General features: G+C 40.3%; 1 protein-coding gene across 9 annotated transcripts in view; it reads left to right on the top strand.

Annotated features, from left to right (window-relative positions):
• Positions 1-19,833, top strand: part of MTMR1 (myotubularin related protein 1) — a 60,922-nt gene that overhangs the window by 8,116 nt on the left and 32,973 nt on the right. For 2 of the 9 annotated variants that reach the window (XM_086386262.1, XM_086386265.1), the window contains exons 3-6: positions 9,255-9,278; positions 15,251-15,326; positions 17,732-17,826; positions 18,219-18,326. In XM_086386262.1, the coding sequence (XP_086242388.1) occupies positions 9,255-9,278; positions 15,251-15,326; positions 17,732-17,826; positions 18,219-18,326 (303 nt within the window). Of the gene's footprint in view, positions 1-9,254; positions 9,279-9,902; positions 9,930-11,428; positions 11,480-13,941; positions 13,997-15,250; positions 15,327-17,731; positions 17,827-18,218; positions 18,327-19,833 lie in introns of all 9 variants that reach the window. The other 7 variants (XM_086386263.1, XM_086386266.1, XM_086386258.1 and 4 more) reach the window with 6 other exon arrangements.

Here is a 19,833-nt window from a genome sequence, read left to right as displayed (position 1 = left end):
CACTGCAGTATTCTTGCCTAGAGAATCCCAGGGACAGAAGAGCCTGGTGGGCTGCCATCTATGGGGTCTCACAGAGTCAGACACAACTGAAGCGACTTAGCAGCATCGGCAGCATTGTGAGAGCATTTTTTTTATCACTGTCTGTTAGATTCGTCCTGCAGTCAAGTCTGCAAATTTGGTGTTAAATTAATTATTCAGGAGTTGTTGTGTTTTCTTTAAGAAGAGAGTTCTTTTAAATAATAAAAGCATAAAATGTTTCTAAACCACAGATAATTTTACATGCTGTGTATAAAGTAGTTCTTGAAATCAGGGTATCCCAAACGGGCCTTTGGGACACCTCTGGCATGGGAGCCGTGCCTGGCATTGGCCCTGAAGGCCTAGATACAATTCCTTGAGGATTTAGCGTGCAGTCATCAGTCAATAATAATACTTGAGATTATGTATTGTGCAAATATCTTATTTGAAACAGGCACTCAATTTGGGGGTTAGTTTATTATAGGTTAGACTCAATATCGGTAGTGAAATGGGAGCAGATGTTTTTCTGGAGCAGAGCCCTTGCATCTTGATTTGGAATGCTGATTGTGTTCTCAGTTGTAGCTGCTGAGAGTGGTTCAGCATCCTCACCCTTGTAAGCATTCTAGCCTATGTAGGGCTCTGTGGTTTTGTCATACTTTTTTGACATATCATCCATTTAATTCTTAAGACAACCCAGTGAGATGGCATTTATTATAATCATCGCTTAACAGGTGAGGAAAGCAAGGCTCAGAAAGATTAAGTGACTCAGTTCCGTGATGGCTCAGATGGTAAAGAATCTGCCTTCAATGCAGGAGACGGTTTGATCCCTGGGTTGGGACGATCCCCTGGAGAAGGAAATGGCACCCTACTCCAGTATTCTTGCCTGGAAAATCCCCTGGACAGAGGAGCCTGGTGCAGAGAGTCAGACATGACTAAGCAATAACACTAGTATCATGCAGTTAGACTTGGGATTTGAACCCAAGTCATCCTATTGAAAAGCTAGAGTGATTTTAAGAATTTTGTCCTGCCTTCCTGTTCACTATTTTTCAAAATGTGGCCCTTGGGTGTTCCCTGGGATGCCTGCAGAAATGCAGCTTCCATGGTCTGCATCCCACTCAGTAAATCAGAATCTCTGAGGGCGGGGAAGAGTGGATCTTATGTATTTCTTGTGTACAATAAATTGTGAAAAGTTTAGCTTCCCTAAATGATCATCATCATCATCGATGATGATACCATACATTTCTGGTGTATTCCCACAAACCTGAATAATTAGCACTCATGTTAGATTTTAAAGTACAGTTGCTTTATTATTTTCCCATATCATAAATTGACAGCTTAGGGTCAGATCACCCAAGAATAACACTGGCGTCACATGAAAAGAGTTAAGATGGTATGCCCATGAACATATTTTAACAGTTATATAACTATTTTAATGTGTAGCAGAAAAACTGGCACATCAGACTTGTGATTTAATAGATGGTTGTTATTGCTTAAAGCCAGGCAAAATATGAAAAAATAGTGGATTTAAAGTCAACATAAATACTAATATTAGTACAGGTGACATACAGGTATAGCAAACCAGACTTGTACAGGTGGTAATAAGATGCCAGAAGTTTGGAAAACATTGTCCCTGTTGGAAAAGTAGATAGCTATTATGTGAATTATGGATTAACTAAATTAATAAATGTATGCCTTAATACCAAGTCATCTTGAAGATTTACCTGATAATTAAGACTACTAGAAGAAATCTAATAAAATGTCTTCTTTGCCTACCCTACTACTAACTCAGTTGCTTCCATTTTTAACAGGCTAAGAAAGAGTACAAATCTCTCTCTTGAATTTGTCAAAACATTTAAGAACAGATCTGAATGTAATGTTCCAAAGATTAGATGAAAAAAATACAGTCATAAATTGTAATGAAACATTTTTAGGAACTGTTAGCAGAAGTGACAAAGTTGATGAGCTTCCATTGTTTGCAAAGCAGAACTAGGCCAAGAGGGAACATGGTGGAGCCACACAGACTGTACTGGTTAGCTTTGTAACCTTGTATAACCTCTGAGTATCACTTTCCTTTTGTGTAAGGATAAGAGTTTGGATTAGATTTAAAGTTTCTAAATTCCTTTCTTTCTAGAACATTCTTCAATTGTGTTTTGTCCAAAAGGATTTGATTCTGGCCAGCCTTCAGGAAATTAGGACACCATAGTTTTAATGTGATTGTTCTCGTTCCTCTGTATCCAACATCACTATCACCACCACCACCATCATCATCACCCCTGTGTCCCTCCTGTTTCTCCTACTCTCATCACCAAACACACAGTAGCTAGATCTCTTCTTTAAATATTCTGAAGAAAAAGGAGAAAATGGAGAGGGTCTTGTACTAAATTTAATCATTTAGTAGGTTAGAAGTGTAGTAGTAGTGAACTTGCTCAGTCGTGTCCAACTCTTTGCGACCCCATGGACTGTAGCCCACCAGGCTCCTTGGTCCATGGGATTTTCCAGGCATGAATACTGGATTGGGTTACCATTTCCTCCTCCAGGGGATCTTCCCGACCCAGGGATCGAACCCAAGTCTCCTGCATTTTAGGCAGACGCTTTACCGTGTGAGCTACCAGGGTTAGTACAGTGACTAAATTCTGGATCCAAAACAAAAATTTCCAGAAGGGCTTTGGAGGGAAGTGGGATGCAGTGTATGGGGAAGGCTTCATTATGCTTGAGCTTGATTTTAGTTAATACTTCTTAAATTGAGTACAAGTCTAGAAAGAGGGAAGTTTGAGCATGATCATTTTGAATCCATGGGCATAATCCACTGTTGATAGCTTGGCCTCATGGTCTGTTTATTAAATCAGAGTTTGCAAACACAGATGTCTACAGGGGAGAGCTAACAAGCTAAACAGACATGGGTGAGATCTGTGGAGAACTAAGTGTGTCCCCTTAGAAACAATTTAATTATAAAAACAACCATGCTCCTGCCTGTTTGAGCAACAGGCCTCCAGTTTGTAATCACTATAATGGCAGAGTACTGTCCTATCTCTCGGGATTACTTGTAGGTAGAATTATTTCTTAAAACTGTCAAGGTTTGGGCTTCTGCTTCTGGAGCAGATGTACTTTTTCTTATTTTGCACTCTCAGTATAAATAAATACCCTGGACATGATCTATAAGATAAACAAAAGAACGCCCTGAAAGGTAGAGAGAAGGAGGTAGACTGCTTAGGGACCTCAGGACCCAAGGAACAATGGGGTGGTAATGTCCCTGTTTTTTTTTTTTTTTTTTTTTAACCACATATGTCTCAGACTTGTTGCCGAAGAAGCCAGCAACCCAGAAATGCCAATGGGTGCAGACAACAAAAGCATAGTCTCTCTCTCCAAAGGACAGGAAGGGGCAGCCGAGTAAAAAGAAAACTTTTAGACACTAACCACTGTGCTCCAGCCAAACACCATAGAAAAAGCTGCAGCCCCACACCCACCAGCAAGGCCAAGTAGGGAGTCTAGATTCCACCCTCACCAGGCTGCAACGAGGCACACCAAGCATGGCAGCTATGGTGTTGGGAGGCCTGGTGGACAGTCAGGGTTTTTAGCACCACCCATCGGCTGGGAAGCCACACCCCCACTGTGGTCGGTGCTGTCAGTCATATGTGCTCCTGCCACTCCCAGCAAGGCAGGTATCAGCGGAAGCCTAACTGGACCCTGGAACTCTCACCCCAACCCAGAAATAACTAGGAGACCCCTGGCCTTTGATGTCAGTGGGGACTGAGAGGGGAAACTGAACTTGTACCCCAACCCACCTGTAATGAGGCACTGCTCCCCACCCGCCTCCTGCTTGAGCAGTGACAGAGAAACAGCTGCAACAAAAGGGTTAGGTAAGACCCACACTTTTATATGGAGAAGGCAATGGCACCCCACTCCAGTACTCTTGCCTGGAAAATCCCATGGATGGAGGAGCCTGGTGGGCTGCAGTCCATGGGGTTGCGAAGAGTCGGACACGACTGAGCGACTTCACTTTCACTTTTCACTTTCATGCATTGGAGAAGGAAATGGCAACCCACTCCAGTGTTCTTGCCTGGAGAATCCCAGGGACGGGGGAGCCTGGTGGGCTGCCGTCTATGGGGTTGCACAGAGTCGGACATGACTGAAGCGACTTAGCAGCAGCAGCAGCAACACTCTTAATAATATTCAAAATGCTCAGGTTTCCATTTAAAATCACTTATAATACCAAGAGCCAGAAAGATCTCAAACTGAATGAAGAGAATGAGTAGATGCCAAAACCAAGATGACAGATTTTAGAATTCTGTGAAAAAGATTTTAAAGAAGCCATCATAAAATTGCTTCAATAAACAATTACAGATATGTTTGACACAATAAAAACATAGGAAGTGAGAGACAAAAAATAGGAAAGTTTCAGCAAGGAATATGAGATAAGAACCAAGTGGAAAATTTAAAACTGAAAAATATAATAATGAAAAAACAACCCCCCAAAAAACACACACAAAAAAAGAAAGAAAAACACTAAACCCTCAGTGGATTGGTTCAACAGCAGAATAGAGAGGGCAGAGAAAAGAATTGAATGAATCTTGAGGGAATTACACAGAGTAAAATTGCCACTCCCAAAAGGTCACATGCTGTATGATTTCATTTGTGTAGTGGAAGTGTGTTAGCAGCTCAGTCACGTCTGACTCTGCAACTCCATGGACTGTAGCCCGCCAGGCTCCTTTGTTCATGGAATTCTCCAGGCAAGAATACTGGAGTGGGTTTCCATTCCCTTCTCTAGGGGTTCTTCCCAACCCAGGGATCGAACCTGGCTCTCCTGCATTGCAGGTGGATTCTTTACCATCCAAGATTTCAGGGAAGCCCTTCATTTGTGTAACAGTCTTCAAATAACAAAGTTATAGAAATGTAGAACAGATTATTGGTTGCTGGGGCCTGAGAAGGGGAAGGGCTGGGAGGGAATGTGGCCTTCCAGGAGTGGATGTGGCCACAAAAGAGCAATGTTAGGTGATGAGGAAATTGTTCTGCATCTTGGCTGTGTCAGTGTCAGGGCCCTGGTTCTGGTATTGTTCTCTGTAGTTTTATAATATACAACTAAAATTTGGTGACATGGTACATGGAATCTCTCTTAATCTTACAACCGCTTATGAATCAGCAGTTATCTCAAAATTAGAAATTAAATTTTTAAAAGATCAAGATTTTTATAGACTGCTGAATGACTCTATATTGCATGTAGAATAAATTTTGATTAATATTTCCAACAAGTCATGATATATCAGAAGTATTATTTAAATGAAGCATATAATTATGCAAATAAAAATGTTAGAATGTTTTTACTCCACTATTACAGTCTTTTCATGGAAAGAAACCCTTAGAGGCATAGGCTCAAAGATAACACATTTATTAAAAAACTGATATTTGACTTAGAATCATATGGTTTATCAAAAAGGTCATAAAATTTGGAGTCAGGGCACTTTGCCTTGAGTCCCACCCTGTACCTGACTAGCTGCTCAACAAGTTACTTTATCTTGCTGAGCCTCAAGTGTTCTCATCTGTAAAGTGGATGTTATAGCAGAGGCTTAATGCATGCAGTGCTCATTTATGGTATGCTATTACTCTATGAAAATGTATATGATATGTAAAAATGAGTACAAGAAGGGTGTATTATAATTGCTGAACACAGGTCCACTTCCAAAAATGTGATGTGAGTACCTAATGTGCACAGGGGCTGGGCTGCATGGAATTCATAATAGAGGAAAGAGACTCAAAAAAAAGTACAGTACAAGTTGAACTGTGGTCAGTTTTGCAATAGACAAGGAAACAAGGTGTGGTGGGAGGAGCCAGACAGGCAGAACAGGGCATTCTGGGCATGAGCCTTGAGGCCCTTGGTCAGCCAACTCAGAAAGGGAACAGGTTTAGGTGGGGCTGTGTAGAGATGAAGAGCATCATACTGACAACAGTCAGCTTAGGTTGGAATCCCCACCCACTTAGAACACTTGTGACACCAGATGTGTGGGTTTGTTCCCACACTGGCAAATTCTCCCACACCAGATGAGTGTTCTACAATTCAATTTGGTTGTGATACTCACTGGAGTTAGTGCAGACCCCACAGGTTAAGGGCTTAGTCCACAAAACTTCTCACTTAAGTTTTCTAGTTTCAGGTAGTGGGTTCCCAGGTTACCTGGAACTTCTGCTTGGCTTGGCTACAAATTGGGGGGCGCCCACAACTCCCTCCCTGAGTTCGATCATTTGCTAGAACAACTGACAGAACCCAGGTAAACAGGTTTACCAGTTCCTTATAGGATAAATGATGTAAAAAATGATACAGCTTGTGCAGCTGCCTGAGGTCTTGAGGGCCAATCAGCGCTGGTTGCAGGATTTGACTTCTGAGCTGTGCTTTAACCATTGTGCTGATTGCTGCCCCCCACCCCCACACCGAGTTTTCTGAACTCTTCCAAGGAAGCTTAAGTGGCTCCTAGGGTTTGGGGACTGGACAGGACCTCACAGCCATTCGTAGACTCCTCTCCTTTTGTACGTGTAGAAACTGAGGCTGGGTGCGGGCACGCAGAGAGAGGCTCCAGGCCTCCTGACTTCAAACCACTGGTCTCTACCTTTGATCAGAATCACATTCATATGTAAGGCCCAGGGATGCTGCTTGTAGTGCTGTTTTTTAGTTGTCAATTGTTACTATCTCTTTATAGATAAAACATTACAAAATTAATTGCAGTCTCAGAGCAAATGTGAAAATAAACATGCTGGAGTGGAGGTTTGGAGGGAGCAAGGAGAAGCGAGGGAAGAGGTCATACTGTTGCTTTCTTCACCCACCCTGGAGGGAGTTAAGAGGGAGTGGAAGTACATTGGATGGCTTTAGTTCCTGTGCATTAATTACACCGCACCACACTGAGGTGGTGTAGCAGACTATCTGGGTATAAGTACTTGCTCTACACCTTGAACTTGGCCAGATTACTTAACTGTTCCTTGGGTTTCTCATCAGAAAATGGGGCCCATGATAGTTTTTATCTCACAAGGTTGTTCCGAGAATAAAATGTTAGTACGTACAAGGTTCCTAGAAGAATGGCTGCCACCGAAAAATCATTTCATGATTTTTTTTTAATGATGCAGCTGCTGCAGAAGGACAATAAAAGGACTAGAAATTACAATTTCAATCAGCAGATTGGGAAGAGGGAGGGAGTAGTGTGAGAAAACATGTTTCCTCATCTAGCTAGGTTACTAGCTACTGTTTGAAACTAACAAGTCAAGAAGTAGTGGTATCATTTACACATTATATAATGAAACTTTCCAAACTCTTCCACGATTTAATAATTTATGTTCAGTTTTTGTCATCATTTAAAAATTCTGGTAATATGATTTATGTTATAGTCGGATAATATACAAATGTATATAGATCTTAAGTTGCATGCCAACTCTCTACCTAAAAAATGTTCTTACCTTCAAGGAAATTTTTATGATTTATATAGCAAAGCAAATTTGGAACTTAACTTACACACACACATGAAACTATTACCTTTTATGAATTTTCACCTTATATAATGATTTTAATAAAAAATTCATATATGTTCTAGGAACGTGCTAGTCACAATGCTCACTTTATCTCGTAAGTCATGATACTCCCTATCCCTATATCTCATTGAAATAAATAATACCTCAGTCTTTTAGACATTTGTGCCTCATCACTGAACTCCTCTGTTGTTTCTAATTATAAATACTAAAACTTTAAGTATTAAGTAATACATCATTTTCATGGTATGCTGTGTATGTATGTGTGAAATGTACTGCTGGAATTTAATGCAATTTTAGTTATGCTTCTGAAATAGATGAATAAATATTAACTAAGTGAAAAAAGAAGTAGTGATGTAACCATATTTATGGTTATGGAGGCATAATTTAAAAAATTCTCATTAAATGTGGTTATCACTGACAAATGAAGCTGGGGAGGGGAGCCTCTCTATTTTGACTTTTTATTACCATGGATGTCCCATTTTGAGTTTTTTCAAAATTAACATAAGCGTGTATATTATGTATTTTGTACTAACTTTTCTGTTGTAATTAACAAATGATAAATGTCACATATTTAAAGTATACAGATTGATGAGTTTTTGATAGGTGCCCCCTTGTGGCACTATCACCACAATTAAGATAAACATATTCATCACCATCACCTCCTCAAAAAAAGGGGCAGATTTCAGCTTAGCCTAAATAGTCTATATTTAGGAATTTCTGGGCTTTAATTCCCTTTGAGCTATAACATCCCTTAGTTCCAACACCTTTTTTACTTCAAAGAGTATTTTCTTTTAATAGCGATACAATGATGTTCTCTGAAGTGTGTCCTCATATTCACGTGATCCTCTTATCTATCCTGAGTAAAACCTGTGAAGCTAATAAGAACCTCCAGTGATTTTTTTTTTTAATGATGTTTTCCGTAGAACCTCTGGCATTCTATTGTATGTAATGATGATCGGATTTCAGAGTTGAGAGTGAGGAACAGATGATTCAAGCCTTCCTCAGACTGTTAGCACTGTTTGCTTTTCAAAAGTTCCATTGGTTCTCTGGGCCGTTTCCCGAATGCTCCTGCTGCACGTTTCCATGTGCAGCAGTCGGGGCTGGGCTAACGTGAGAGAGGCAACTTCTACCTCTGGGGCGGCCACATCAGGGGGTTTATTTCTGGAGTCCCAAGTGCAAATTGGAAATAGAATTCCTATAGAAACCAGATTAAGATTGTGCTTAACTAGGCTTTGTGATCCCATTAACACCGTGGCTGAGCTGTGCTCCGCGCCAGCTGTGGACGCTTTTGTGGTTTCTTGGTTCGGTTTTGTTTTGTTTCTGTGGGATGGTTTGGGAGCAGAACCACCTTTTTATATCATTGTTTCTATGGGGAAAATGTGTTCAGTATTCCAAACAGACACACAAATGAACTTTTCAAACACAGCCTGTTCACACTGTCTTGTAATAGCCCTTGACAGAAGGGGTTTGTATTTAAAATAATGTAGTTTGTCTTAGGCTAAGGGCGATAAGTTTCTCCAAATCATAGACTTGCCTGCAAATTACAAGACAAATGTGTTAGGATTGATTGGATATTGAATGAAACTTAGAGGGCAAACATGTTAGCATCGACCTGCTGGGTTTTATTTGGAGTATTACGATGTTTCTTAGAGCATGGGCTGGCGAACTTAACAGCATCTTTCACAGGTCAATAGTGATGTGTCCATGATGATGATGTTCTGTGTTTTAACTGACAGGTTTTCAGGAGGCCTGATATAAGGGTAAGGATATTTGGTTTTCAGCACATGGGCCTCCGCCTTGTGTGTCTCTGTGCTTTATCGGACACTTAGTCTATTTAGTATTCTTTGCCTTCTCACTGGTTTTATGAGTCACTCAGATCAATTCGCTCTGCTGTGTCATAGCTTTCAGTGTTCACTAGAAATGCTTTATTTGTTATGATGTTTTCATATGCGAAAAAGCCAATGTGTGTGAGGGCAGGATGCTAAAATTTGTTTCCACTGTGCAGTACTGACTTTTGTTGTGTTACAGGAATTCTGACCAAGTGGGTATTCATGGCATGGGGTTTATAAGTCTAGGCCTATAGAGTCCTGTTCATTTAACCTTGTTCATCACATAATTCATGCTAGAGTATTTATTAACAAGAAAAACAACAAAGTGGTCAGTTGTCCATCCTGAGTAGGCAATCTAAGATTTCAAGTCTTGATTACAAGATCAAGTAAGATTTCATGTTTGCATGCTGAATCCCAAAAGCAGAAGTGCTAATCTTGAAGATGAATTTAGCAAAATCAGCCCCATTTAGTATTTCTTAAAATACAGACGTAGCTGTTATAGCTAGTGGATTATAGTTTATATTTTCCTCATGATTTTCCTTCCCTTTATTTCAGAATATTCATAAAGCAAGACAAAGATTGGTAATGTGCATGCATTTAAACCTGAGTATCAGATGTTGAAAATTAACCTTGTTCCATTAAATGAAAACAATGTGGATTTTGACAGAATCATTTAGTGACTTTAGTTTTAAACTTTTAAAAATAAGCAGGTTAAATCAAATTCTTGGATTCTAGTCGGTTTATCTTTGTTTAATTTTGTTTTCACCACGTTTTCTTTTGCTCATGGGCATCATTTTCTTTCATTGATTCACATTGTTAACTACTAGTGTTTGGCTTTACACTTGCATGGACTTTTAAATGCTATGTGGGTTTTGTTTTTTTTTTTTTTGGTTGTTATTTGGTCATTCATTCTTCTGTTTTTAAAAGTTTTATCAAAGAATGATTCCATTTTCTTTGTATTAAAAAAATGGAAATTTCAAAAAACTGGCTGTGTTTAACAATTTGTCCTGCTCTGAAGGGTAGCAGTACCGTGTACTAAATTCAACCTGATGATAAAGTATAAAAATATTTTAAGTAGCTATTTTATTTTACTGACAAAAATGAAAGGTGGGGAAGAGTAAATTCTTTTAAAGCTTTGCTACTTATTCACTGATTGCCTTTTAAAGAAATATAGTCCTTGGGATCAAAGTTTCTTGAAGGAAAAATATATTGATGCTAAATTTTAATATTTTCAGCCTCAGAGACTTGATATAACTTTTAAAAGGGGTTATAATTTTGTCATCTTCAATATTCATGCTCATTATACCACAGGCTAAACTAAAAGTCCAAGTTTTTACTGTTTCAAAAACTCATTCTATAAAGAAATTAAGAACAGTAATACATGTAAAGATATTGGAAAATTTAGATAAAGATATGTGATATTTTAGCTATTTTTTGAAGCACGTTGATACTGTAATTAGAAAGATTTAATATGATTTTGAGTCATAAATCACAGTATTTAATTAGCAATAAGCAATAAGTAACAGAGCATTTGTATGTATCTGCATATGTATGACCCCAGCATGTGATATGCACATGTGCATGTGTGGAAATGTTGTTAATTCCAGTGGCATTGACCTCTGGGCAACATAATAGTTCCTTTTAAAAACACATGTCTACGAACCGCCTTTGGATTTTGGCTGGATTTTGGTCGCTGCCTGGTCTCTGTGGTCTGTTTTCTTTTTTATGAGCATGTTATGCATCTGTGATTTTGATTCTTTGCTGTACGCTGCAGTATTGCTAGATTTTAAAAAGACAGTACATTCTGTGTAACCCATGATGTTTGTTGCTTTTCATTTTACACCCCAACACAAACACAGAGTAGATACTCCATTTTAGGCTGAGGATGCTATAGATGGCCTCCACGTTCTTTCCTTAACTCCAAGGGGGAAAATGTTGGGATTTGCAAAACCATGAAAGGTGTGTTACATGCTTACTGTCTCTTTAAGAAAGAACTTCTGTCCTTTCACCTGTCTGTTTGCACGTGTTTCTCTCCCCCCGCCCCTTTGCCTTTTCTTGTCCATGCACCTGGTGCTGTGCAGGAGATTCAGGAAGAACACAATGGCTACCCTTCTGAAGCTGAAGCTGATCAGGTGGCAAGTTGTACATGTTCATCTGTTTGTAGTTACAGACCGTGCATTTAGAAGCCATTTCATACTAGATTTCTAGGCAACCAGCAAATGCTTTTTCCACTACAGTAGCACTCTCCTGTCCAAGTTTGGTAGATTCCATTATGACATTATTTGCAAAAATTGGTTTATCCAACATTTTGTCAACCAGAAATTTGTTCATCTCTGCCTCTCAGTTTTCCCAAGTAGATTTACTGATGGGAATAATGAGCCTCAGTCACAACACGATTCTGTAGCGCCTTCACAAAGACTTAGAGGGGCAGATGCACACACTCAGGGTGCTCCTCAAGGGTGCAGACTTTGCTTTATTCAAATTTGCAAGGTCTGTACCCAGCACAGCACCTAGCATGCTGTAGGTGTTTATGGAATGAGTTCCATGTATTTTGTAGAAGAAAAAAAAAAATCATTCATCGAGGTTTCTTCAGTACTTACTCTTTGCTCACTACCTCTGGACTCTGGAGAGATTTAATGTAGCAGAGTTTTTCCCAAAGCTTATGTAGAAACTGAGTATATGAAACCTCTAGAGGAGCTGCTCCAGGGAAGCATGGCAAACTCCCAGTGCTCAGCTGTCCCTTTGCCCAGCCCACCCTCCTTTGGTGACCTTGGAAGTACTTTGCAGAGGCCCATTTGAAAACCACTGCTTTCGGCAGGCAACTGTTACAGAAACTATCCACCCAGCAGCCTGGGTTCAAGAGGAGAAGGCAGTGGAGAGCCAGCAAGTTGGTGACCTTATGGGTCACCAGCAGAGGTCTGGGCTAAGATCATCAGAGAGAATTCCTCAACCGGGCAACACTTGGAGCAGAGGCCCCAAGAGGGCTGGGTGTATTCACGAGACATATTTTATCCATAAGAACATTCCTCTTTGATGATGTACATGGGTTGGATAAATCAAGGGTCAAATCATGTCCTGTGCAACTTGGAAGTTGCAGTCAAAGCTTAATATAGCACAAGTGTGCGTCCTATCTCCTAACACCGGCTTTTTAGAGGGAATCTACTGTCCTCACAAAACAATGAGGCTTTAAGATCCATTCTCCTCTCGAATTCCTATGCTAAAGCTGAATGTCTTTCCTGTACACAGTGAACTTTTTATAGGGAGATCTGAAGCAGTGGGATCAATGATTTGTTTTATTCTGATAGTTGCCTTTTCATCATGTACAAAGCACGTCCCAGATTTAACTATTTTTAGTGAGAGGTTTGTCTCTATCCCATCAACACGTTTCATGCCTCATATAAATGCACGAATATTTCACGCCAGATTTAACGTGACTGTTAGAAGAGAAACCTTTGATCCCTAGCCTCTATCTTGAGAGTCTTGTACATTCTCAAAATGGTCCAGTCACTGCTGCCTCCCATCAATGGTATCTTATTAGTTAGTCCTGGGTTGAGGACTTGAAAGTGTGTGAAGTGACTTGCTATAAAGTGAATCAGACTTTCCCCCACCTCTTCCAAATTCAGTTGATTAGAACAGCTTGCTTTAGTAAATATATTTAAAAATAACCTATTCCCATTTATTTTTGAATATCAGTTAACGATTTTAAGTGTATATGATAATATTTAGCCATTAAAATAAGCTTTAAAAGTGTAACATTTGAAGTTATTTAAAACTTGAATATTGATTAAAATTGCTTTCTCACTTTGTAACTATATTATAAAATCAGTCACTAGGTTAGGCAATAAATTAAAGAAAGCAGACTTTCAAAATAAGGCTTCTGTGAAGATTGGTGATTTTTAGTGTTTCTAAAACTGGACATTGAAAAGTATAAATATTGGTTTATGCTTTATTGTGTCAAAGCTGTATTTCCAAAACAGGTATGAGTATAAATGTATCCACAAACATTCTCTGTGTCCCCTTTAACAGTTTTCTGCATCCCTAAAAATGTTGGTTGAGAAGTGTCTTAAAAACCAATCTGGACTAAAAGTTTAAACTGAGTAAAATTGCTTGGAGGTGATGATGAACACTAGGAGGAGGAGGAACTGTGTCATTTTGTGCCCTCCCCAAACAAATATCATTTGATCAACATTTAGCATTGAATTTGCTCTTTATATTTTGACATTTTCCCTTCTTATTTTATAAAATTGGATGAACCTACTATATATAGTGTTTTTAAGTGGTCCTTTAAGACCCTTTATAAAATATATTGAAGTATTCTTATAACTTGGAGAAGGAAATGGCAGTCCACTCCAGTACTATTGCCTGGAAAATCCCATGGACAGAGGAGCCTGGTAGGCTACAGTCTCTGGGGTCGCAAAGAGTCGGATACGACTGAGCGACTTCACTTACTTATTCTTATAACTGTGAAAAATAATTATTTTGAATTTTCAATAATTTTGACTAGAATTATAAAAGATACCAGTTTTAGTATTTTGCTTCATAAAATTATGTTGAAAACTTAGGACTATCTACTCTGTTTTCTGCCCAACACTAGTGACCTCCTGATGTTAACAGGTACTTTTTGGAGAAAGCAGCCCCTGATGGACGAGGTAGGGGAAATGCAGCATACTCTAGCGCCCTCTGGCGGATTCGGCCTGCATTAACATGCTAAAGATTTGTCTCACTAAAAAAAAAAAAAAAAGAACCCAGCTAAACTTGTTTCCTTTAACCCAGCATTTCCCAAACTTTTCCAAATAAGTCCTGTTTGCATCTCTTGGGAATTTAGTGCTCTATGAAACACAGCTTGGGAATTGCTGAGGTTTTGAAAACCTTACTCTTATTCATGACACATTATGTCAGAGATGCCTGGAGAAAGTGATCAGTTTTCTTGGCAGTATCTGACAAGGTGGCAGTACCTTGGAATACGCACGAAGTTCAGGCTGTGGTCCCTAGATTTGTAGTTCAAGAACATCATTTTCTCAGCTCCCCTGAGTTATCTGGTGCTATCCAACCAGGCTTGCCAGAGACTGGCTCTATTGGTTCATAGTGCCAATCTGGACATTTAGAAATGTGGGCATGTATCCTTCCAGCCATCCAAGACATCCTTTTCCTGGTGATATTGTAACAGGAAGCCTGAGACCTCTTTAGGAATTTGCTCGGTAAGCGTGGAATCAGCAGTGTGAACTGACTGGGGAGAAAAGCCTGATGAACAACACAGCCTGCTCCACAGGAGTGGATGAAATGCTCTTGTCTGCCAGATGAGGGCGCACTCTCGTGGCCTGTATACACACTGACAAGCATGCTCGCCTGTCCTCCCTCCTGCGCGTTGTGCAGCTGCAGGAAGCTGGGTTGGAGTAGGGAAGCTTTCTTATTTTATAAAATAAGGCTTTATAAAGTAGGGCTTTCCTTAGTAATAGACCCTCCCTGCTTTCTTAAATTAGACTTTGGGGGGTTTCCCACACACTCTCATAGCTGAGCCATTTCTACAGCTGCTTAAGCATCTGCATCTAATGATTTTATTTGTACTAGTTTCACGCTCAGAAGGTAACCTTTTTTGACCTTACTTCCAAATTCTGGAGGCACCTTGTAATAGCTGTCTGTGTAGTGATTACAGTATCTATCTGTCATGTCAAACCATCTCTGTATTAATGCTTTCTAACTGTGAACTTTAAGTATGTGTAACAATTTGTTCGACTATGCAGCATGGTGTCCTGTGATGCAGAGCTTTGAAATTGTCTTGTAAGGGGAGGGGGGCATACATTTTGCACGCTTCTGTAGCCTCGTAGCAAGAGCACAGAGCACTACCATTCTTCCCAGGTCTACAGATGGAAAGGGAGATTTACTCATGTTTGGTTTCTTGCCAGGCTCTAAGGGATGGAAATAAGCTGGCACAGATGGAAGAAGCGCCACTTTTACCAGGAGAATCAATCAAGGCCATTGGTAAGTTTAACGAGTACATTTTGCTTATGGAGATCCATAAAATGACATGGCACATTACTCGTAAGCACAGGTGATGTATGTGCTGGAGATCAGCCAGATCCATTTAATTTGGGGACAAATGGATGAGACCTTGTCCTTCTTCATGTCATCATGACCCTAAGAGACAAGGGCCTATAGAGGATCCCTTGAAGCTCCAAGCGAGTCTTGGGTGGCAGTACCAACTTTGCCCCATGAACTGAGGCAGGTGAGACTCTCACGGTGATGTCAGTTTGATGATTTGTTGGAAGCCTTCACTAGAAGGAAAAGGTCCTGAAGGATGATCCACATCATACTTTCAATGGCAATTTAGAGAACTTGGCAAAGAAATTTTAGTGGCTTTTAAGAGTCCAGAAAGTACAATTTTAGTGCAGGAAAAGGGCATGTGTGCCCACCCTGGTTTATAAGGGCAGAGGCCTGCAGTGGATGGCTAGGCATTTCAGCTGGCAGTCCACTGTGCCAGGCTGGGTGGGAGGGCAGCCAGATGGGACCACTTCACCTCACGATTGCCAGGGTTAGGGTTGACAGCCTGGTTTGTGAGGCTCGGTGTCGCCTTCTTCCCTCCTGGCTCCCTCCCAAAGGCACGTGCCCAGTCCTGGAGCATGGTCATGTTGTGTTTGAGTAGCTGGGCTCTCCTGCCAGGACCTTCACACACATTATTCCTCTGTGATAGCCTACTCTTGGCTCTGGGCTCTGTTCATCCCAACCTGAGTTTTGAAACGGTTTCTCTCTTGGGCTTCAGGAACTTCATCCACTCCTGGTGCTCCACTGGCCTCTCTGGCCTTTCGTCCTCTGGGAGCGTTTCTAGCCCTGCATCTGTGTTGTTTTGGGAATGATGGGACTAAAATGCAGAGTTAATTCTGTTATGCCTCTCCTACTCCAGACAAACAGACTACACAGATTTAAAGTGAATGTGAAGAGTTTTGACACGTTTATACACCTGGGAAAGCACCATCACAGTCAAGATAATGAACATACTTATTACCTCCCAGAAGTTTCCTTAGGGCCCTTTATAATCCCTCTCACCCATGCCTTCTTCCCCTTTCCCAAGCTCTAGAGGGTTGTTGATATTTTCTAGAGTTTTATAGAAATGGCATCATTGAGTATGTCTTTATGTCTGCTTATCTCATTCTGCTTAATTATTGTGATATTCACCCATATTGTGAGTGCTGTGGTCAGCAGTCATTCCTTTTCATTGCTGAGTCGTATTCCATTGTGTGGATACATCACAGCGTGCTGATCTGTTCACCTATTGACAGACACTTGGGTGTTTTCTGTTGTTTGGCTATTGCAAATAATACTGCCATGAACTCTGATGAACAGGTCATCTCTGGCCTCGTGTCCCATCGTCCTCATGCACCCTTGGACCCAGCCACACTAACCTCTGGCAACTTGTTGACCTCTCCTCCCTTCCCCTTCCCCAGCCTCCCTGCTGAATTAAGTCATTCCTTTACTGACCTCTTATCACATCAAGTCCACATGGTTCTGATAGCATTTATCAGGCTCTGTGGTGATTTTCTGTGTAGTATCCCTCAGGGGTTGGTTAGTTACCTGGTGAGTAGTAAGGAATCTTGTCATTTATACCTAGAATCCCAACAATAGAGCCACTCAGTACATAATGAGTTTTATAAAAGTTTAATATAAGTATTTTGAGAATTTGGCTGAATGACAGCTTTAGTGCTGTTATTTATCCCCTCGGATTCATCAGTAACTGTGTCCATTCTTGAGCTTTCAGTGGAATGGTACTTTTAGTGGAATAGCACTTTGGGAACATTGGGAAGATGTGGTATCTTTGTGACTGGTGTGAGCTTCCCAACATTCATAGGAGTCACATGTGTTGTTGATTTTTATATAAAGGATGTTGATATTGATATAAACATTAAGAAATATGGAAGCTGATGAAGAATTTGAAGCAAAGAACTCTTTCCCCACTTCATTGACATGGTTTTGGTTTTTGCCATCTGTAAAGCAGTTTTTTTGGAGATGCTTCGGGGGACAGTGTTTAGCTTTAGTTAGTTTTCATTAGTAGTGATTTATGAAATGTAGCCCAGGATCTTCAGAGTTTAATTAATATGTTTTTGAATGTGATTAATTTATCACTCAGGGAAAATGTGAACTCTTTGGAAAGAAATGACAAAATGTAACTTATTATGAGGCTCTTTACTTAAAACCTCATTAAGTAGCAAATCAGACTTTTGTTTTAAAAATGGAATTTTGTTAGAAGATTATCCATCTATGCCTTTGTTTAAGGTAATGAAAAAATTTAATTTCCTAGAAAACTAGAATCACATATTTGTGGAAACTCATGTTAAGATTTATTGAAACACAAGCCAATGGCACTAGATGCTATTTTGGGTTTTTTCTTTCAGTGAAAGATGTCATGTATATCTGCCCATTTGTGGGAGCAGTGACTGGCACGCTGACAGTGACGGACTTTAAGATGTACTTCAAGAATGTAGAGAGAGTGAGTATTTAAAAATCAGTTTTATTTTTTACAATGCTGCAGAAGAAAGCACATAATGAAGATAGTAAAAAGTATCCTGAAATCTTACCACTCTGAGAGGAACTGAGAGTCAGTTTTAAAATGTGCCCATTTTAAGATGTGCAAGCAGATTTTGTATGTTGGGAAAAAAAAGGCCATTAAAGTAACACTTTCACGGGGGTGGGGGGTGGGGTTTAATTATACTCTTGACATCTACATCACCAAGCAGGTGATAAACCAGACCTTAGTGTCTTAGCCAGAACCGAGACGAAAATCAAAGTAGTAAGCAAACATGTTTGTAGCCAGTGAAGACTTGAATTGGAAAACTCTGTTGACTGACACTGATTGGCATTCATGTTCATCTGTGAACCCAGGACCCACATTTCGTCCTCGAAGTCCCCCTGGGAGTGATCAGCAGAGTTGAGAAGATTGGAGCACAAAGCCATGGAGACAACTCTTGTGGCATAGAGATTGTGTGCAAGGTACTGTGCAGACGGAGAGAAACTGAGATGGGGCGGCCAGCTGGAACATCCCTGGGCTCTTGGATAGTAAGAATAATTTGGACGTTAGTCGCTTAGATGTCTTCAGGACACAAACCTCTTCAACCTTTCATCAACCAATTCAGACCATTATATAAGCTGTTGAAGTAAACTGCTTCTTTTTTTTTAATTTTTATTTTATTTTTAAACTTTACAATATTGTATTAGTTTTGCCAAATATCAATATGAATCCCCCACAGGTATACCCGCGTTCCCCATCCTGAACCCTCCTCCCCCCTCCCTCCCCTACCCTCCCTCTGGGTCGTCCCAGTGCACCAGCCCCAAGCATCCAGTACTGTGCATCGAACCTGGACTGGTGACTCGTTTCATACATGATATTATACATGTTTCAATGCTATTCTCCCAAATCTCCCCACCCTCTCCCTCTCCCACAGAGTCCATAAGACTGATCTATACATCGGTGTCTCTTTTGCTGTCTCGTACACAGGGTTATTGTTACAATCTTTCTAAATTCCATATATATGCGTTAGTATACTGTACTGGTGTTTTTCTTTCTGGCTTACTTCACTCTGTATAATAAGTTCCAGTTTCATCCATCTCATTAGAACTGATTCAAATGTATTCTTTTTAATGGCTGAGTAATACTCCATTGTGTATATGTACCACAGCTTTCTTATCCATTCATCTGCTGATGGACATCTAGGTTGCTTCCATGTCCTGGCTATTATAAACAGTGCTGCGATGAACATTGGGGTACACGTGTCTCTTTCCATTCTGGTTTCCTCAGTGTGTATGCCCAGCAGTGGGATTGCTGGATCATAAGGCAGTTCTATTTCCAGTTTTTTAAGGAATCTCCACACTGTTCTCCATAGTGGCTGTACTAGTTTGCATTCCCACCAACAGTGTAAGAGAGTTCCCTTTTCTCCACACCCTCTCCAGCATTTATTGCTTGTAGACTTTTGGATCGCAGCCATTCTGACTGGCGTGAAATGGTACCTCATAGTGGTTTTGATTTGCATTTCTCTGATAATGAGTGATGTTGAGCATCTTTTCATGTGTTTGTTAGCCATCTGTATGTCTTCTTTGGAGAAATGTCTATTTAGTTCTTTGGCCCATTTTTTGATTGGGTTATTTATTTTACAAGCAACTCCTACAGCTCAACTCCAGAAAAATAAACTGCTTCTTTTCTGTTGAAGTGTTCCAGTTAACATGGACCTGTAACCTAGGTGGTGACATGATTTGTTACATTTCAGAGAAATCCAGTGGAAAGCAGAGATCAGTATTTTTTTTTTTGCAATTTGTCATTATAAGACTAGTTTTCAGTCAGAGACTTCCTAAAGGGACAGTGGGCATGTGTGTGCTCAGTTGCTCAGTCATGTCCTACTCTTTGTGACCCCATGGACTGTATCTTGCCAGGCTCCTCTGTCCATGGGATTTTCCAGGCAACAATACTGGAATGGGTTGCCAGTTCCTCCTCCAGGGGATCTTC

The sequence above is a fragment of the Bos grunniens genome, chromosome X (genome assembly GCF_055505025.1).
Source record: "Bos grunniens cultivar Pamir isolate PY7600 chromosome X, Bosgru_T2T1.0, whole genome shotgun sequence".
Taxonomy (NCBI): domain Eukaryota; kingdom Metazoa; phylum Chordata; class Mammalia; order Artiodactyla; family Bovidae; genus Bos; species Bos grunniens.
Note: the sequence above shows the minus strand (reverse complement) of the source record. Positions and strands in the feature narration are given on the sequence as shown.